Consider the following 19,737-nt stretch of genomic DNA (forward strand, 5'->3'; position numbering starts at 1 on the left):
TAAGAAACAAATTTACTTTCAATTCTAAAATTACGACTGTCATTGAGATGAGATGACGATACACATACGTTTAAAGGTACAAAATTCGAAACAACATCAATAGAGTCAACGGAATTCTCAAGTAAGAAATGAGGCAAAAATATATTTGGTTCTTAGTCCAAAAAAATATATATATATATATTTGGTTCAACGAAGCAAATCATAATGGTTTCTACCACTGTAAAGAAGCCTAACAACATTCTTGTTCGTCTTCCCTTTTCCCCAGCCTCCTCGAAACTCAGCTCCATACTCTTGGATCGGTATAAAACCCGACGCATACCCTCCTCTAACGTGCTGGATAACCAAAACCAAATATAACTCAAGATCCGACTATAATTGAGACCTGACTTACTAGAACAAAAGAAACACCAATTTCTTGTCTACTGAAGACTCAAACTCAAAGGACCATTACCTCATGCTCGGGTATGTAGACAATGATTGGCTGTTTACATAGCTTAGAAAGAACCTGTTGAAAACAAAACATTGACATTAGAACGTTTCTCTATGATGGCAGTTCTGCGTTTACAATGGGTGTCGGAACTCACTAGTAGCTCAGACTCCCCTCCCCAGAAATCATGTCTTCCAATCCGCTGGCAATAGCTGAAGAAATGTGTTTAATGTGTTGATTAAGAGAAACATAGTCGTTTAGCTGATAAAACGGGAAAGGGTAAATAAATTTCTATGACTCACTGTTTCAGAGACTCATCAACAGTGATAGCCACTAAAGCTTCTTTGTACTTCTCCCTTTCCTTGGGATCATTGCATATAACCTCTTTCACAGCCATTCGTAACTCATCTGTGGAACAAATGCAAGTTCTCGCATTACAAATATATGCTGGACAACAGATAAGCATTCTCAACAATGAATAGACCAGAGCAGAAAAAAAAACATTTTCCCACTTAAAAGGCTAACAACAGACTGAAAAAAAACTCCAATTTTGATTCCCCAAACTTAGCAATCTCAACACAGTTCAATCTTTTTCACAGCCATTCGTAACTCATCTGTGGAACAAATGCAAGATTTTGCCATAAAGAAACATGATGAACAACAGATAAGCATTCTCAACAATGAATAGACCAGAGCAGCAAAAAATCATTTTTCAATCTAAAAGGCTAACAACAGACTGAAAAGGAAAACTCCATTTTTAATTCCCCGAACTCAGTACTCTCATTACAGTTTAACCTCTTAGTTTTAAAAGACGCACAACAAACATCAAAACAAGTCTATATGATCATTTATAGTCACCTGCATCATCTCTCTCTCGTCGGGGGTTGAGAGTGACACCTTTGTTATAGGCCATCCCTTTCACCTAATTTACATTGAAACATCACATCATTTCTTCAGGACACCTCAGTAAGAACACATAGAAGTTAGAACAGAAAAAGCAGAAACTACAATACCAATGCTCGAAACAGACATCGTCCATCCCCTTTAACTCTATCCACAGCGTACTGCTCAACCTTTTTCGCTGCAGGAGACCGATTCCTAGACATGAAAACAGGAAAAATTCGCTGATTAGGGTAAAGGGTTTTAAGAAAGACTCGATTTTTAATTCAATGGTTTAAGAGCTGATTAACAACAACAACAAAACATACATGGAGGAACCGATTCTGGCGAAGAATACATAGCTATTTCCCTTCGTGGCGCTCAAGAACGAAGCAGGGAGGGAAGTGGAGTAGATTGTATCTGAAACAGAAGCAGTAGGGGAAGCAACAAGCTCGAACCGAGCGAACCCATTTCTCAGCTGCTCAAGAATGTAATCTGCGACAAAAAAATCCCAGAAATTGGTGATTGTGTTGGACAAAGGCTTTGTATAACCGAGCAGAGAAATGAAGTAATTACTGTTGGAAGGTTTGAGCTCCATGGTAATCTCTAGCGCAAGGGAGATAAGGGGAATTCGAATTTGGACTTGAAGAAGAGAAGAAGAGCAAAAGTGTAGCTATGGAAGTTTCTGTAGGATAAATAGTATAGTGAATCAAAACAATCACAAATCCGTTGTAGTCTAGCTGGTCAGGATACTCGGCTCTCACCCGAGAGACCCGGGTTCGAGTCCCGGCAACGGAGTGTTTTTTGTTTTGTTTTTGTAGGCTGTCTGATTAATTTGCCAAAAGAACTAGTCCAATAAAAACGTCACCGGCTACATAACCTAACCCCACCAAATCCACCGGAACATATCCAAAACCTATAGTTTTCGTTTATAAAAATGCAAACAAATATAAGTGATAGGTATCAAATCTCACACGTAGGAGGTGTCACGTGGGCACGTGCGAGAGAGCAAAGCCTGAGCTTTATGGTTTAACGACCAACCGGAAAATTCTGGCAATTGGCAACAAAGGACCCAAGCTGTGTGTGTGTTTTTTCCCAATCTGCATAAGAAATATCGAAACACTTCCACACAAAATCCACGCGCTCACTCACTCGCATAACACTTGTTCACCTTCCTTCAATTTTCAAAAACGACGATCTCTTCGATGCTTTCTCTTCCTTCCTCCTTCATTCTCTTCTGATTCTGCCCCCTATTTGTCTTGGATCTCTGATTTTTCCATCGTGTTTTGAGGTAAAGTTTGATTATTTGAGCTGGGGTTGGTTTGTTTTGTTCTTGATGGGTTTGAGTTTATTTGCTTGTTTGTTTACGAGACTCAAAATGGAGCAGTGGAACGAATCTGACCCATTTGATTTAATCTCTTTGTCGATTCAGTGATCAATGATTGCTTTTTATTTTCCGCTGATTGATTCTGGTCTTTGGTTTTGGTTATTTAGAGGATTGAGATCTGTTTGGAGTGGATCCATTCAATCAATTTGAAGATATCAACCTCAGCTATCGGGAACAAGGAATGGCTTCAATGTCTCATTCATCACTAGCATTAGGCGGAGCTTCTTCTGCTTGTGCTTCGGATTACTTGCGTAGTTCGACCAATGGTGTTAATGGGGTGCCATTGAAAACTCTAGGAAGAGCGGTGTTTACTACCACCAGAAGAAAGGGCTTGGCGGTGACAGCTCGGCTCAAGAAAGGTAAGAAATTTGAGCATCCATGGCCTGCAAATCCTGACCCCAATGTGAAAGGAGGAGTCTTGTCGTACCTTTCTGAGTTCAAGCCTTTGGGGGATAGTCAGAAGCCTGTCACTTTGGATTTCGAGAAGCCACTAGTCGAATTGGAGAAGAAGATTGTCGATGTACGAATGAGAGAATACTAATCATGTGTTTGCATCTTAATTTGGATTCCCATGTCACTTGTGGGGAGTGTAGTTATCTCTTTGACATTTTTGGTCCTTGTGATGCAGGTGAGGAAGATGGCGAATGAAACTGGATTGGACTTCACTGAGCAGATTATCACTTTGGAGAACAAGTATAGACAGGTAAAAATGAAAATTATAGGTTGGTTCTCCATTGTATGGTTAAAAGAGACCCACCGTTCAGATCTGTCGTTAATGTATATACAATTTGTTTGGGAACGACATCTTACTGAGCCCATTGTTTTAATCTCAGGCACTGAAAGACCTTTACACTCATCTCACTCCGATACAACGTGTGAACATTGCGCGCCATCCGAACCGGCCTACTTTCCTTGATCATATACATAACATCACTGACAAGGTCTGGTCTCTCATTAGTAAGGCTTTTTTGTCATGCATGGGGGATAATTTTTTTTCTTTTTTTCATCTTTGGACTCTTTGTTCTTTTTTCAGTTTATGGAGCTTCATGGAGACCGAGCGGGGTATGATGACCCTGCAATTGTGACGGGTATTGGAACCATAGATGGAAAACGATATATGTTCATAGGTCACCAGAAAGGTAGAAACACCAAAGAAAATATAATGCGTAACTTTGGTATGCCTACTCCTCACGGGTATGTTTTCGCAAGGAGCTTCCTAGTTTGTAGATAAATAGAAACATTCAGAGTCAACAACCCTCTTATCAAATTGCTGTAATGTCTACAACAGATATAGGAAAGCACTTCGGATGATGTATTATGCAGACCATCACGGTTTTCCGATCGTGACATTTATCGACACTCCTGGAGCCTATGCAGACCTCAAATCCGAGGAACTTGGACAGGTACAAGAAACATAATTTCTGTTTGAAGTGTACTGGTTTATCCTCAGCATAACATTTTTTGCTTATCTGTATAATAGGGTGAAGCGATTGCCAACAATCTGAGGACAATGTTTGGCCTGAAAGTGCCGATTCTTTCTATTGTCATCGGGGAAGGTGGTTCTGGTGGTGCCCTAGCCATTGGCTGTGCGAATAAAATGTTGATGCTCGAAAATGCAGTTTTCTATGTTGCCAGGTAAAATTTTCCCGCGATGAGATATGATGATATCATTATCATACATATATCTACAGATTGATTTATCACGTCTGTTATTTTGCTTTTCTCAGTCCAGAGGCCTGTGCAGCGATCTTGTGGAAGACTTCCAAGGCTGCTCCTGAGGTCTGTACACTTTTCTGCTACTCGATTTAAGTGATCATGTAGAATTTAGAGTTACAAAATGAAACTCTTGTACGCAGGCTGCTGAGAAGCTTAGAATTACCTCCAAGGAACTGGTCAAGCTTAATGTAGCCGATGGAATCATTCCTGTAACTGATTCTACCTTTACTTTATTTTTTTTTGCCTCTTACACCTCCTTTGTCGCTTTGGATCATTGAGTTACTCTCTTACATGCTGTATAGGAACCGCTTGGTGGTGCCCATGCTGATCCGTCATGGACGTCGCAGCAGATAAAGATTGCTATCAACGAAAACATGAATGTAGGCATAATTATTTGTCTCAATGCTGGACGTAGATAGAAAGAAAATCTAAGCTTTTTCTGGGCATTTTGTAGGAATTTGGAAAAATGAGTGGGGATGAGCTGCTGAAGCACAGGATGGCTAAATACCGAAAGATTGGAGTGTTCATAGAGGGTGAACCAATAGAGCCAAGTAGGAAAATCAACATGAAGAAGAGGGAAGCCGTGTTTTCAGATAGCCGGAAGCTGCAGGGCGAGGTAGACAAGCTGAAGGAGCAGATTCTGAAAGCCAAGGAGACATCTTCCGAGGAAGAGCCTTCGAGTGAAATTCTTAATGAAATGATTGAGAAACTCAAATCCGAGATAGATGACGAGTACACTGAAGCTGCAAGAGCAGTAGGTTTGGAGGAGAGACTAACGGCAATGCGCGAAGAGTTCTCGAAAGCGAGTTCAGAGGAGCATCTTATGCACCCGGTTCTAATCGAGAAAATTGAGAAGCTTAAGGAAGAGTTCAATACCCGTTTGACCGACGCGCCTAACTACGAGAGCCTAAAATCTAAGCTGAACATGCTGAGGGACTTTTCCAGAGCCAAGGCAGCATCAGAAGCTACTTCACTGAAAAAGGAGATCAATAAGCGGTTCCAGGAAGCTGTAGACCGCCCTGAAATCAGAGAAAAGGTTGAGGCGATCAAAGCTGAGGTTGCGAGCTCAGGAGCTTCATCTTTTGAAGAGTTACCAGATGAACTAAAAGAAAAAGTTTTGAAGACGAAAGCGGAGGTTGAAGCAGAGATGGCAGGTGTGTTTAAGTCAATGGGTCTGGAGCTGGAAGCTATGAAACCGAATCTGAGGGATGTGGCTGAGCAGACCTATGCTCCATCCGAAAATCTTCAAGAAAAATTTGAAAAGCTGAACCAAGAAATCACGGAGAAGATTGCGGAGGTGGTGAGGACACCAGAGATCAAGAGTATGATCGAGTTGCTGAAAGTAGAAACCGCAAAGGTGAGCCAAACCCCTGGTGTTACCGAGGCAAGTCAGAAGATCGAGGCACTTGAGCAACAGATAAAGCAGAAGATCGCAGAGACTCTGAGTATGTCGGGATTGCAGCAAAAGCAAGAGGAGCTCGAGAAGGAGCTTGCAGCTGCACGTGAACTAGCGGCAGAGGAATCAGACGGTAGTGTGAAGGAAGATGACGACGACGACGACGAAGATAGTTCAGAATCCGGAAAATCGGAGATGGTTAACCCCAGCTTCGCCTAAAGCACGAAAAAAGACATTTTGTTTGTAAGTCAAAGATCTGATCCAAACACCGTCTTTTGAATTCATTGACAGACACAACCAAATGCTAACTAACACAAAGACACAAACTCGCAGGATCTTGAAGCTCTTTCAAATTTCCCTGGTAAAGAGGCTATATCCTCCACGATCTGAAGCAAAGAGAAAACAGATATAAACTCTAGTGGAGGAACAGCAACTCAAAAAAGCCTTGCTTTCTCTAGTTTAGCTTCTGGAACATGATTTCTGGATTGGATCAAGCGTTTGCTGTTTGACTTTTCTCTTTTGATTCATTTCTGTATTTGTTATGTCTTCTTTCGTTAGAACATTAGTTTTGTCTTTTAAGTCTCACTTGACATACGTAACACTTTTCCCTCCTCATGTGCTCAAACCTTTTAATATTTATAGATTTGTCTAAATAATAAACAGTTTTTTGAACTGTTGTGTTGAATAATACCAAACATAAGATCTATAAAAAAAACAAATTACTGAAAAGTTTGGAACCAAAATTCACTAAAGAAAAAAAAAGTTGAGACTAGAACACAAAAGGAATAACAGCTTTTCGGGTCTTGGGATATTCATCCTTGAACTTGTTAATGTACCACTTGTGACTCGCACGTGCGCGAGGGATCAAATTGCAACAAGTGTACAGAAAAAAACCAATCCCGGCCCATGACCAAGTCATAACTGCCCAGCCCAACCACTCTACCACCTCTCCTAAATAATTCGGACAGCTTACAAGTTCGAACCAGCCTCCTCTCGGTATCACATAACCTCCCCGGTTCTCTTTCTTCAATCTAACCAAAGTCCGGTCCGACGTGATATTAATCCACATACCGGCTACAAAAACAACCAGACCGATAATAAACCGCCACCAGAACCGCAGTCCATCTTCGTAGTCGTTCTTGTAGTGAGAAACCCACCTCGCCTGTTCAGAATCATGAGTACAATTTTACTAAACCGAAACAATCGAACCAAACCGGAATAAGCTTAGACCGGTACCTGAATATAAGCGTTGAGTAAATTAAAGGTGAAAGCCATGGCGGCGATACTGATCGGGAAACTACTTTTTCCAGAGGAGGAGCTGCGGAGTAGACGAAGAGGGTAAACAATAGTGCGGTGGAAGTAATGGATGAGATAAGGAGAGAAGAGGATGAGTGATTTAGGATTGAGGGCGTGACGACCAAAGGGGAAGAGAAGGAGAGTGAGCCATAGAGTCGGACTCTCCATGAGGAACCAAGCAATCGGCGGAGATATAGACGGACCCCATCCGGTACGGTTGTGTTTGCCGTAAGGAGCTTGGAGGAATTTGAGAGCGACGGCGGTTGGTGGACCGGATAATATTAGAGTGAGGAGACAGTACCGGAAGAGTGTTTGATCGGCGATTTCTTCCATTTTGATGGATTTTGAATTGGGGAAAAGATCAGATCTCTACGGGCGGAGTCATGTATGACATATACAGGAGTTGGTGAGTGACGATGATGAATATACATCTCAACAAGGAGTGATGAAACACAATAAAAAAAAGGTTATATTATTTTTTTTTTATTCCATTTTACTTTAACTTGACTAAAAAAATTTATTAAAAATGGAATACTTTGAAGAAATAGCCAAAATATGAGAGATTTGGGTGAATCTTTTTACAAATGTTAGATTTGCTATTTTTTTTAGCAAAATATCACGATGTTTTCTAATGATAATCTATGCTCTTAACAACATATGTTACAAATGACCTGATACATTTCCTAAAACGTATACTATAGTAAAGTCAAAATGTGTAATGAAGTTCAGAATTTCGAAGCCACTGTTGACCACAAAACGTGATGTCGACTCGCCACGTATTGCTTATGCGGACATTGGGGGCAAAGACAAAAGAACCATTTGAACAAAACTGAATTTATAGCTCAGTTGGCGTTGGGGAAGCATGCACGAAAATAATGTACAGGTGGTAGGTAGTATCCTATTTAGAAGATCTAAACGTGTAAAAAAAATATATATAAAAAAAAAGGAAAGCTTTTTTTTTGGATCTAGAAAATTCGTTCTCCGGTTGCAAAAATGAGCCAAAACACGGTGGTGACAAAGTAAAGGCACGCCGTTAATGTCAAAAACGCCTGAAATGAGCCGAGCCATTGCACGAAATATCCCGTCCCTATTGTACTTACGATCGCTGCCAACGTGCCTATACAATTCGAAACACCTGTCTCCCACACCAAAATTACAAACACACACCCCTAACTTTTTCAGCAAGAAACAATATCGCAAAAACAACTAGAATAAAATGGATCCAATATATGTATGTTGAACAATTTTTACCGTGCAAGAAACCAGCATATTGCGGTGCGATGTCCTGTTTCCACGATGAGAAACCAAACAATGTTGTGAGAGATTCAAGACTATCCCAAAATGGTTAGGTTACTGATCAAACTCAAGCTTGGCATGAATGGTTTTATAAAGGGTTTATAATTAACGTACTTGCATATTTAGGAGAAACCCAGCTTGGCTAAAGGAACTCAAGCTCAACGCAATGGTCATGAAAACCGCTGCACAAGAAGGCGTCTTTGCGTAGTTGAGGCAGAGCAAAGACAACCCTGGACCCATAAATCCGATAGACTGGTACAATTTTAAAGCCGGGACTTTAGTTCCCGTTAAAATATGAGAAACTTAATCTTTTTTTGTTTTTTTGGCTTTTGTTAAGTATACCTGCATGACCTTCCGAACAAAGGTTACAGAGTAACCAGTTCTGATCAAGAAGTCTGATGCTGCGCCTGCATAGTAACTTGTCACTGCCATTGTCGCCCATGGAACTGCGCTGAACCAAGCGGCTTGCTTCAAATTCACATTAAACACCTGTGGATCGAACAAGAGACATCGATATAAAGCATCATATTTTTAGTTCTTAACTAAACCGAAACAGGAAACAATCTCTACTTACGGTTTGGAAGTAAACAGGCATCCATGAGAGAAGAACAAAGTATCCCTGGTAACAACAACTAACGGAAACCGTGTGAGTTTACGACAAGAAGATAAGGCATTGCTCTTACGTCCAAAGATCAAAACTCAAGCTCACCCAGTTATTAGTCACATTAGCGAAAATGATCGCCCAAGTGGGCATTTTCGAGAAAAGAATTCGCAAAGGTGGGTTTGAATTTGTAGAATTGGTCGGCGGGTCAACCGGTTTTCCAGCCTGGATAAGCCTGAGTTCTGACCCGGTGATGTAAGGACTGTCTTGTGGGTTGTTAGTAATGCCGGTTGACCAAGTTGACACCCACAATAGACCTAAGGATGCAAAAAGAACGAACGGACCAGAGATTCCTATAGAAGATAACAAGAGTGGCGCCAACAGAAGTCCCGCGACATTACCCATGTGAAACCCGGCCATCGATATACCAACCGCACTCGCTCTTTCATCCGTTGGGAACCACCTGAACAGTACACCTTGACGTTATGCATACAAGTTAAGTTGTGATAGTTTCAAACACCAATTTCTACGTATATGATGTGTTTACATGCATGCATGTGATATTCTACTCCACAATCAAGTTTCACATAGTTTTCAGTTTTTCAAAATGTATGATATTGAATATAAAGGAATTAATCACCGAGAGAGAATGGTGGTCATAGAGGGCAATGCAACGCCTTGAGCTAGGCCAAAAAAAGCTCGGACACACAATAAGGCTAAGGTCGAGTGTGCAGCTGCCCAAGGAGTGAGTAGAGTGGCTAAGGACCACAATGCTACACCAAAAGCCAATACAATTTTTCCTCCATACCGATCCACTAGTGCTCCTCCAATGACTGATGAAAATATGTAACCCCATAGGAAGGAGGACTGCAAAATAAAATTAAAAGTTTCAATCCATAGTACGTTTTACTAAAACCACCATATAGAGTTAGCAGCTAGCCAAACAATGTTAAGTGGTACTTATCAAATAGTCTATATACGAGAAATTTTTAATCTAGCTAATAATTAACGACTCAAAAATTAAGTATTGGAATTTAATTTCTCCAAAATGCTGAGGGATTGGATTTTGTTTTTAGCTTTAAAGCCACACAAAACATCTGAAACAAATATATTTTTAAAAAGGGGACAATCCAATGTGACCACACGGCCGCCACAACATAAACGTAGGATTCGGTGATAAGTTTGACATACACGCAATAAGGTGAAGACTGAAACCAATCCACACCTACTATTTTTTCTCAACAACCACTCCAATATCAAATATTTTTATTTCTAATAAAGTAATTATGCAAACACCTTACATATTCCTTAATCACCCGATATTCTTTTTTTTAAGTAAGTTTATAAATACAATTACGGAATTTACGAAAGACTTAAATCCGTAATAAATCTTGAAATCTTCGTCCGCATGTAAAGTTGATTACTTCAAAGATACGCGGATCAAGAATGTAATTAGAGGAGAGCTAATGAATAAACAAACATAAACAAAAAATGAATATTTAGGAGATTAAGAAAGTACCTGAACTACCCCTAAGAAATAACTCGACCAGGCAAGCTTCTCGGCAAGTGGAACCACCGCCACTGACATAACAACTCGGTCGGCGTTACACAAACACATCATGCACGCCATCAAGATCACTACTTTGATCCTTTCAGGCATCATCGGTACCGCCTCCGTCTCTCCTCCTTCGATCAGTATTCCTTCCGCCGCGCATCTTTCCGGCGATTTGTTTCTTTTCTTTCCCGCCGCCGCCACCACCAACTCACTTCTTCTTTTCCCATTGCTCTGAGACGCGTTCCACGCAGAACGTATATTATCGCATTGGATATGACTTTCCCGGGGTCCGAAACCGATCCGTGGAAGGGATATCTTGGTCAAGAGTGGATTCCGACGGAAACTCAATAAAGATGAAGAATGTTGCAAAGGTATTACCAACGGTGTTGCCGCCATCCCCATCAGTTATTATTTTAAGAAATAACAAACTTTCATTCCAATAATGATGTGAAAAAGAAGAACAAAGACAGGAGAAGATGATTAGAGACAAATAATAATAATGAGAAGATGGTGAAAGAACAAGAAGATTGGAAAAATTAGAGGAAGTGGTCGTACTAGGTCGCATGTGAGAGATGTTGGAAGAAGAAGAAGACAAGTTAACAAATAGAAGTGGGGTTTGTGTTTTGTCTTGTGGGCCGATTAAGTTTTTTTAAGGCCCAATTGTTGAAGTGTGTTTTTGCCTATATATGATACTGTAACTCAAGGAAGTGGTCGGAAAACCTTAGTTAGATGAAGAAAACTTAGAAGTGTTAGTTAGAGTCTAAGTTGTTAAACTTCTTTGCTAGCAAGAAATTTACGTGAAGGTCAATAATTAACCTAGTGTGCTAAGACCATCCTCAGTGCAGAGCTTTTAGAGTATTCTTATGTTAATTTAGCATTAAATAAAAATCAAAAATACACTTAAAACCTAAGATATGGTATGTTATATAAGAACAAAATATGGGTGGAAGAGACTCAATTTTCAATTAAATTATTAAACAAATCATAATATCAATTTTTAATATTCTTGCATTGATGATGCTCTAAGGTTTCTCTACTAGAAAAAGTCACTATAAGTTTGTATTGTGTGTTAATATTGTACAAGGTATGCAAGTATGAAGGAAAAAAGGAGAGTTCTAAAATCTTTTTTGACAAAGATTTCTCAAAAAAATAAAAATAAAAATTCTGGCTTGGGTTAGTAGTAGAATTTGAATATTTGATCTTTTATCATCAATACCAAGTTGATAAACTCCTTAATTGAAGCAACATTTGTTCTTAAAATATTTGCTTCGGATTTGTCTTATTTTGATCGATCAAGTGTATGTAAGTGAAAATACTACTGCATAAGTGATAAGTCAATACAATCGCTGTCTAGTGTCTACGTGAATAAGTCAACGAGCTATTCACCATATGTCTAAATCTACTGTGAAGAGGTAAAATAAATACTTTGGAGCATAGTATGATGTGTGAATAAAAGTAATGAAAACTATATATAGTTAAATGAAAAAAAAAAAAAACAAGAAAAACAAAAGCGTTCTTTTACTTACGAAATTATGAACGACGTAACTCAAACTTTTATTTAAAAGTGGTCCAAAATGGGAAAGAAAAATAAATACAGTAGCAAACTTTTGTTCCCTTCATATCACATCCAAATTGTATCGTTACTATATTTAAATCGCAATCACATTTATATTCATGAGCGCCTGAGTTTCAGACAAAGCATCATGCCTTATCCTAATAGAAATCACCAAGAGTCCAAGAGTTTTTCACGTCTTATTAGTTTATTATCTGAGGCTGATACCATGAAAGAAAATATTTTAAGTTTCGATTTAAAAGTACTTTATAAAATAATGTGACATTCAATCGTGTAAGGAGTTTAATTTAAGCAGCTAGAATTCTTAATTACGCTATTATAGTAGTAAGTAACCGAGTTTTTTTTTTTTTTTTTGGTTACTTCTACAGAGATCATCATCCACTGGTGATTTTACTATTACGACGTGATTTCATAAATATGCAAATTTAGAATAATGTAACTTTTTTTTTTTGTCGGCAATTAGAATAATGTAACTAATATTATGAACTTTCATTACTATGCAATGTATATATGCATAATGCATGGCTTACAACTTCCGTTATTATCTCAAAAACCAAACAAAGATTATTATTCTTTTCCCAAAATAAGAATATTTCGTCAAAACAACCAGTTTACAATATATACTTCCTTTAAAACATATTTGGAGACAGGTTACATATAGACTTTGTAGTCGTATTCATACAATCACACATGATGTCACATTGCCATGTGATGTGGATAGATGGTAAAATATAAAAGGATTTCCACTTAAGTATATGAATAGTTTGTACGTAGTGATGAGATCATGAGATGGCCTAAACTGGCTATAAACTATAAGCTCGTGTTTCTCTCCAATCTATATAAACTTCATAATTAGGGGCTATACTTATTTTAAAATCATAAAAGTGGTAATGCATGCTACGACTAGTTCACAACATGGCAGGGGTCAGGTCACCACACACTACCTCTAACGTGTTTTAAATTCGTTCCTAAGTTAATGAAAGATTCCAAAACTCCATTAAAACTCCTACAACACCTAAAAAAGAAGAGTGAACCTATTCTTTAAAAAAAACTATAAAACCTACGTACGAAGGAACAACTGATGAACATTTTTCTTATAAAAACAAATAGATCGAAGATAAGCCCAATAATGGATCAGAGACACGTGTGCTAATTAAGTGAGAAAACCAGAAAAAAAAAAAGGAACCGGAGTTTACACGAGTCTGGTTAAACTCGTGACTTACCGACGTCGGGAACTCTCTTCAATCTTCATCACTCCCCCTCGTGCGCCGTCGGTGCTTACCCAACGCCCTTGTTCATGTTCTCTATTATTATTTTTTTCTATTTTCTTTTTCTGTTTTCAAAAATTTTAAATCGTAAAGCTACGTGGTTGCTCATTGTTTTGTAATATAAGATGATACTATTCACGTGTGTGAATTTAATAGAACTTCAACGAAGATACGAATGTGATTGTGCATGAAACATTAGAAAATGTTTCAAAGTACGTTTCATATAATTAAAACACATCTTATTTAAACATGCATTATTTGATGTGTTCTCTAGCTCAAAAGGCAAAAGGTAGTGAAAACAAAAAGAGCAATTGAACAAGAAAAAGCTAAAACAAAATTGAAAGTGGAAAGGCAGAAAAACAAATATATTTAAAGAGAAAGACAGAAAAGGAAAAACAAAGAAAGCGAAATGTGATTATAAAGTGAACAAAGTAATGGCAGAAACATCCTCAAGCTATATACATATTACCTGACTTTTGCATTTTTTTCCCCCTTAAAGTATAAAAACTATTCATGTTTTTTTCCCCAAAGTAAAATTAAAATAAAACCTTCAAATATATCTTCTTGAAAATGTGTTTTGCTAACCGAAATTACGAGTATTCCATTCCATTCATACAAAACAACATACTAACCCATATACATACATGACGCTAGCCTTACTATGCCAAGATATATATAGGATCATGGAATTACAATGTAGACCAGCCGGAACATGGATTGAACATAAAGATATATCGAACAACGTATAAAAATATATCAACTCTACTGCTTACAAATGATATCTATTTCTTCTCGACAAGGACGAATCTAAGAGAGAAACAGTAGCCAAAACACAAATGCTTGAAGTACAACAAAGACGGTCTGCTTTCTTAGATGGTTACAGCTAAGTTTATGAATCCATTAATTTGAAAACACAAGATAGCTTAAAATTCGAAATAATCATAAAAATAACAAGTGTGAAAACTCGAAATTTTGAGTTGACAGACAAAATGGCTTTGTCCCTTCAAAGATCGTAAACACACAAAAGAAACAAAGATGGTCTTACATTTCTTAGGTAGTGTAGAAGTAAATTTAGGGGCGTAACAGTCATTTAACAAGCGAGATCCCCTAGACTTGCCTTGTTCTGTAGTAGTAGTAGTAGTGTCTTGTGTTAGTACGACTCGCTCACTCACTGCTAAAAAGTTTTACAACGGAACTGGCGATAATGATTTATTTTTAAAGTGACCCCTAATCTTTTCTCTTTATTCTAACTTCACTCCCCTTTCTTTTATAAACTCCATAATCCACCCTCTTTATTTTCTCTTTCCTCTGTCACTATCCGTTAAGGAACCCAAACGGCTCTCTTCAGCTCACTCTCTCTCGATCAATCGACGTTTTTTTTACTTCTGAAGAAGCTCTTCTCTCATCTACGTATACCGATATGAGCCACGGGTGGTTATGGTTATGAATAATCCCGCAAACAACAACAACAACAACCCAGTTGCAGCGTCTGCGTCAGCCTTAGCTCTAGCTCCGCCGCCACATCCGCCGCAGCCTCACCGTCCTTCTACTTCTTGTGATCGTCACCCGGATGAGCGTTTCACCGGATTTTGCCCTTCTTGTCTCTTCGACCGTCTCTCTGGTCTAGACATCACCACCGGAAAGAACATCTCCATCGCGTCTTCTTCAAGGAAACCGCCGTCGTCTTCCGCCGCTCTCAAGGCTATCTTCAGACCCTCTTCCTCCTCCTCTGGTTTGTTGTTTCAGGAACTTCGGAGGACGAAGTCGTTCTCGGCGACAAAGGCCGAAGCTTTAACTTTGGGTGCGTTTGAGCCACAGAGAAGATCCTGTGATGTTAGGGTTAGGAACACTCTTTGGTCTCTGTTTCACGAAGACGTCGAGCATAATGATTCTCAAACCAAAGAGGGTTTAAGTGAGATTAATCTCGAAAACATCAATTCCGTAATAAAGTCGCCTCTTTTCGAGGACGAAACTGAAATTGAAATAGTTAAGGACATTACTTGTGGGAATCTGAAGGAACCCAGAAGCGTAATCGACGAAATCGTCGAAGAAGAAGAAGAAGAAGAAGAAATTGAAGAAGAGGAGATTGAGAAAGTGAAGGACTTTGAAATGGAGTTTAATCCTCAGACGACGAAGAAGCCAAACAGAGATTTCAAAGAGATTGCTGGGAGTTTCTGGTCAGCGGCGTCAGTGTTCAGCAAGAAACTGCAGAAATGGCGACAAAGGCAGAAGCTTAAGAAGCATAGAACCGGCAATCTCGGTGCCGGATCCGCCGCGTTACCGGTGGAGAAGTCAATTGGGAGGCAGCTTAGAGATACTCAGTCTGAAATCGCTGAGTATGGTTACGGGAGAAGATCGTGTGATACAGATCCAAGGTTCTCAATTGACGCCGGAAGATTCTCGCTTGACGCCGGTAGGGTTTCGGTGGACGACCCTCGTTACTCGTTTGATGAGCCACGTGCTTCTTGGGATGGATATTTCATCGGAAGAACGGGTGCTCCGCCGCGAATGACTTCGATGTTGTCTGTAGTTGAAGATTCTCCGGTGAGGAATCATGTTCTCCGGTCAGATACGCACATCCCGGTGGAAAAGCCACCGCCTTCTCCATCACTAGTACCAGGACATGTAGTGGATGAGATTGTTCCTGGTGGATCTGCACAGACCCGAGAGTACTACTTCGACTCATCTTCACGACGGAGGAAGAGTCTTGATCGTTGTAGCTCCACCAGGAAGTTATCAGCCTCTGTTGTGGCTGAAATAGATGAAATGAAACTGTCTGCTTCAAACGCCAAAGACTCGATTTCACATTCACTGAGAGACGATTGCTCTGTTGAGAACTCTGAGATGGGTGTCCGAGAAAATGTAGGGACTATGGAATGCAACAAGAAGGGGACAAAGAAATCTCGATGGAGTTGGAACATATTCGGGCTGCTTCATCGGAAAAATGGGAACAAATTCGAAGAACAAGAAGGAAGAAGTGGTGTGGATAGAACGTTTTCAGGGTCGTGGAATGTAGAAACGAGAAAAGGGTTTGATCCGAAGATGATTAGGAGCAATAGTAGTGTGAGTTGGAGAAGTTCCGGTACCAATGGAGGAGGGTTTCAAAGGAATAGTGTGGACGGATATGCTAGTGGGAAGAAGAAGGTTAGTAAGATTGAGAATGAAATGTTCAAGTTTTACTTGACGCAGAGTAAAGGAAGGCGGCGAGGAAGCAGCAATTCAACAGCATCGACGAACCGACCTGTTCCGGCTTCTCAACCATTTGGTAGTAGAAATGTTATGAACTTTTACTGACAGCATTGTAATGGACTCGAGTCATTTTTTAGATGTAGTTGGGAATAAGTGTGGCGAAGTTGTATTTGACAAAACATGTTCAAAGATTTTCAGTTTTCTTCAGTCTGATACGTGTGTTGGGATACATATAGTTGCTCAATCATCTTGGTAATGGATGTATACAGAAGTTTCAGTTAATAGTATAATATGATTGGAGTTTCATGTGTTTTTGAGAAAATGGAAAAAGCAATGATGACATGTGAGATTTGAATATACTACAATAGTTTAAATCAGGAGCAACTCATGGACAAAAGAAGGTTCGGTTTTGAATTAGCTTTAAGACGACAATACATCTAAATTCTTGGAGGATATGAATATGATCATCCGAAAATTTCGCAAAACGCTTCAACTAAATAATCTGTCTATTATTTGGTTTCCTTACCTTACTGATAAATTTTAGATTTGAAATCATAAGTCAAAAAGCGACAATTCTTTCTCGGTTTCTCCTTTTAACAAAAGAAAAAAATAAAGGCTTTATCAGTAATGTGATAGACGAAGCAAAACAAAACAAAAAGTTGTAAGTACTGCTTTTTCAAATCATATGTACAGCTAAAAAAATAGCATAACTATATGTTGGATTATTAATTTCAAAGCTTTTGTCATCAACAGAAACAAAAGTTTAAGTATTGGGTCCGTGGAACATGTTAAGGAGACAAGAAACTAACAAGAGAGGAAATGTTAAGGAGACAAGAACATCCCGTGGGAGCAGGATGAGTCCAAAATTGTTTGGAGGTCATAGTGCAAAAAAATAAATATCTTTCTTGGGGTTATGTTAAGGTCCTAAGGAAAACAAATTAAATCATAAACTCTTTGATATGACTATATGAGGAAAGATAATTGAAACTCAAAGCGACAAAAGAAGCAAAGATCAGTATGCAAATTCACCAAATGGATGAGAAAAGAGAGAGAGAGACTATCTATGAACCCTGTCTGTTGGTTAATCTATATCGTTTCCTATAAAATCTAAAGAAAGTAAAGTTTCCAATGAAGAATGAATTCGAAAAGACACCATGTCGTTGTGGGTATAAGTAAGATGATATATCATTTCATCTACATGTTCATCTGCTTGATATATATCCCACTAGGATGACTTCCTCGCACGACTTGAGAGATTTCTACCCCTTAACAATTACTAAACATGTTGTTATCTATATCGTTTGATGATATAACATGGTAAGACTCTTGTTTTGTCTATAGAGGTCATTCTATTGAAAGAAAGACACAATTTACGTCAGGCCCAGCTCATTCGTTTAATTTTAAGGGCCTATAAGTCTGTTAGTTAGCCCATCTCACACTAACAAAGTAAAAGAGTTTAACAAGATTAATTTGAAGTTGTTATTCAAGTTGGTATGGCCACACCTTTTAGTCCAAGCTGATGAGAATTATATTTTTATCCACGAAAACTTTTGATATTAACGTTTGATGTTTCCAGAACTTCAATTGTAACGTTGTTGTCTTTTGGACTTTAAGTGTTCTCTAAAAGGAAGAGTTGCTTTCAAAGATTGTTGAGAAAATGACAATAACAAATTAACTACAAAGTGGAGGTGATTGACACTTTACCCATTTTTAACCATGACCGTTCAGCAAATCATCTGTCGAGTTAAAAGTGGTTTAACTGAGACATCTCCCGTACGGCAAAAACATACTTAATGACCAATTTGACCAAATTATGTAATAAAAACTGTTTAAGATCATGTCTGACCAAAACGGTGTCGTCCAAGTTGATACGCATTTTTGTATGTATTTGTAGCCTTAGCTTTAAAACAAACCCAAGAAGAGGCTGTCTTTGTTGGGGTCATTGTTTACAACGACATGAAAGCCATTTCTCAACTTCTTATTTCTACTGTCTTAGTTTCTAAGCATTCTAATCTCCACCTCACTTCACACAGCTTCTAAGACACTTTTAAGTTTTAACAAATACGTATGTGGCCATCGAATCCACTGTCTAAATACCTATAACATATTGATTTTTCTAATATATAATTTTTATATTTGCTACACATGTATACAGATATATCTTGAACCGGTAGTTAGATTACCTGGAGACTAATTCATATGATCATATCCTATCTAGTAGTTATGTTTGTAGTAATAAGTGTACCGGTTTGTATGTAGATTTAGAGCATATATATATATATATATATATTATATATGAAAGTACTTTAATTTTTAACAGAATGAACCACAAATATATATATATAAACCGAATATGTTAATGGTTTTGATCCTTTCTTTGGTTTGATTTGGGGTTAGACGAGTTCGATTTTGCCATGTTAATACTCATGTACCACAAATAAAATACTCAAATAGAGTGAAGCAGAAGGAGAAAAATGTATTATGTATACCCTAAGGAATTAAGATGTATGAACTTAAAATGGACAATTCGGCCATCTATCGAAACTAATGTCAAAAAGTTTATGTGGTCTTTTTATATACTACTCTACTTCAAAGTTCAGACGTATACGTCTCACCAAAATAAAAACACATTCTTGATATGAAGTTTATATCTCAAATGTCGCGTTTGACAACACTTTAAGTCTACATTATTCATCAAGCATATTATATGCAACTATGTACATGAAGGTCATGAAATTTCGCATGAATGTATAAGAAATTAATATTGCAATATGTAATATTGGATAACCCATTAGTCAAGTTTAAACAAAGCACATTAGTCAATAATATTGTCGCAAACCACACATATCAATTAGCAAGGGACGTAATATCAACTTTTTAATACTTATATAGAACTATGTAAGCAAATCGACACAATACTAGCTCATACCAAAAAAAAAAAAAAATCGGGACAATACTTGTTACGTATTCTCTATATATTACTAAATAAATCAATCAATCTGGAAGCTGATGATATTATCGATAATGTACGGTTATCTAACCTTTCATTCATATCCAATCCAAGGGAACATGATTTTGACTTCTTCTGTTGAAGAGTAATTAGTGAAATCAAACTGAAGTGCGGATTTAAGCTGTTTAAATACTCCATATCTAT

The 19,737-nt window shown here is 38.3% G+C and overlaps 5 protein-coding genes and 1 non-coding gene across 7 annotated transcripts; 3 read left to right on the forward strand and 3 right to left on the reverse strand.

The window, feature by feature from the left end:
• Window positions 1–42: 42 nt before the first annotated feature.
• Window positions 43–2,086, reverse strand: LOC17888300 (OTU domain-containing protein At3g57810). Its single transcript, XM_006294869.2, has 8 exons — window positions 1,883–2,086; window positions 1,636–1,801; window positions 1,441–1,525; window positions 1,286–1,349; window positions 730–835; window positions 585–639; window positions 452–505; window positions 43–333 (listed from the first exon to the last, which is right to left on the reverse strand). The coding sequence occupies exons 1-8, from the start codon at window positions 1,902–1,904 to the stop codon at window positions 187–189; spliced, it is 699 nt and encodes a 232-aa protein (XP_006294931.1). The 5' UTR covers window positions 1,905–2,086; the 3' UTR covers window positions 43–186.
• On the forward strand, window positions 2,032–2,104 carry TRNAE-CUC. Its single transcript has one exon. It is a non-coding gene; the product is annotated as a tRNA-Glu (tRNA).
• A 282-nt stretch (window positions 2,105–2,386) lies between these two features.
• LOC17888450 (acetyl-coenzyme A carboxylase carboxyl transferase subunit alpha, chloroplastic) lies at window positions 2,387–6,233 on the forward strand. Of its 2 annotated transcripts, none has more exons than XM_023784995.1 (12): window positions 2,387–2,597; window positions 2,801–3,213; window positions 3,322–3,396; window positions 3,527–3,634; window positions 3,727–3,887; window positions 3,982–4,096; window positions 4,174–4,328; window positions 4,421–4,472; window positions 4,550–4,618; window positions 4,712–4,789; window positions 4,864–6,048; window positions 6,139–6,233. In XM_023784995.1, exons 2-11 carry the CDS (start codon window positions 2,875–2,877, stop codon window positions 6,022–6,024), a joined length of 2,313 nt encoding a protein of 770 aa, XP_023640763.1. In that variant the 5' UTR covers window positions 2,387–2,597; window positions 2,801–2,874; the 3' UTR covers window positions 6,025–6,048; window positions 6,139–6,233. The 2 variants fall into 2 exon arrangements, with proteins under 2 accessions (XP_023640763.1, XP_023640764.1); XM_023784996.1 differs by having other exon boundaries at window positions 6,125–6,214.
• A 157-nt stretch (window positions 6,234–6,390) lies between these two features.
• Window positions 6,391–7,549, reverse strand: LOC17888327 (steroid 5-alpha-reductase DET2). The gene is made up of 2 exons (XM_006295709.2): window positions 7,042–7,549; window positions 6,391–6,967 (listed from the first exon to the last, which is right to left on the reverse strand). Exons 1-2 carry the CDS (start codon window positions 7,432–7,434, stop codon window positions 6,575–6,577), a joined length of 786 nt encoding a protein of 261 aa, XP_006295771.1. The 5' UTR covers window positions 7,435–7,549; the 3' UTR covers window positions 6,391–6,574.
• Window positions 7,550–7,917: 368 nt separating this feature from the next.
• On the reverse strand, window positions 7,918–11,211 carry LOC17889932 (probable anion transporter 3, chloroplastic). Its single transcript, XM_006293964.2, has 8 exons — window positions 10,518–11,211; window positions 9,639–9,865; window positions 9,107–9,461; window positions 8,972–9,016; window positions 8,740–8,886; window positions 8,512–8,649; window positions 8,353–8,386; window positions 7,918–8,236 (listed from the first exon to the last, which is right to left on the reverse strand). Exons 1-8 carry the CDS (start codon window positions 10,953–10,955, stop codon window positions 8,067–8,069), a joined length of 1,554 nt encoding a protein of 517 aa, XP_006294026.1. The 5' UTR covers window positions 10,956–11,211; the 3' UTR covers window positions 7,918–8,066.
• Window positions 11,212–14,602: 3,391 nt separating this feature from the next.
• LOC17888050 (UPF0503 protein At3g09070, chloroplastic) lies at window positions 14,603–16,892 on the forward strand. The gene has a single exon (XM_006293784.2). It carries the CDS (start codon window positions 14,832–14,834, stop codon window positions 16,686–16,688), a length of 1,857 nt encoding a protein of 618 aa, XP_006293846.1. The 5' UTR covers window positions 14,603–14,831; the 3' UTR covers window positions 16,689–16,892.
• Window positions 16,893–19,737: the final 2,845 nt, after the last annotated feature.

Source organism: Capsella rubella, unplaced genomic scaffold (assembly GCF_000375325.1).
Source record: "Capsella rubella cultivar Monte Gargano unplaced genomic scaffold, Caprub1_0 scaffold_4, whole genome shotgun sequence".
In the NCBI taxonomy this organism is placed as follows: Eukaryota; Viridiplantae; Streptophyta; class Magnoliopsida; order Brassicales; family Brassicaceae; genus Capsella; species Capsella rubella.

Coding starts and splice junctions, on each gene's coding strand:
- LOC17888300 (XM_006294869.2), bottom strand. CDS start 1,904: ATGGAGCTCAAACCTTCCAACA. Junction 1,802..1,882: donor GGAGCTCAAACCTTCCAACA/GTAATTACTTCA, acceptor TTTTTGTCGCAG/ATTACATTCTTGAGCAGCTG. Junction 334..451: donor TCTACATACCCGAGCATGAG/GTAATGGTCCTT, acceptor TTGGTTATCCAG/CACGTTAGAGGAGGGTATGC.
- LOC17888450 (XM_023784995.1), top strand. CDS start 2,875: ATGGCTTCAATGTCTCATTCATCACTAGCATTAGGCGGAGCTTCTTCT. Junction 4,097..4,173: donor AATCCGAGGAACTTGGACAG/GTACAAGAAACA, acceptor TCTGTATAATAG/GGTGAAGCGATTGCCAACAA. Junction 4,619..4,711: donor TAGCCGATGGAATCATTCCT/GTAACTGATTCT, acceptor CATGCTGTATAG/GAACCGCTTGGTGGTGCCCA.
- LOC17888327 (XM_006295709.2), bottom strand. CDS start 7,434: ATGGAAGAAATCGCCGATCAAACACTCTTCCGGTACTGTCTCCTCACT. Junction 6,968..7,041: donor TACTCAACGCTTATATTCAG/GTACCGGTCTAA, acceptor GATTCTGAACAG/GCGAGGTGGGTTTCTCACTA.
- LOC17889932 (XM_006293964.2), bottom strand. CDS start 10,955: ATGGGGATGGCGGCAACACCGTTGGTAATACCTTTGCAACATTCTTCA. Junction 8,387..8,511: donor GGTTTCTCCTAAATATGCAA/GTACGTTAATTA, acceptor TCGTGGAAACAG/GACATCGCACCGCAATATGC. Junction 8,237..8,352: donor ATATGCTGGTTTCTTGCACG/GTAAAAATTGTT, acceptor TGTGGGAGACAG/GTGTTTCGAATTGTATAGGC.
- LOC17888050 (XM_006293784.2), top strand. CDS start 14,832: ATGGTTATGAATAATCCCGCAAACAACAACAACAACAACCCAGTTGCA.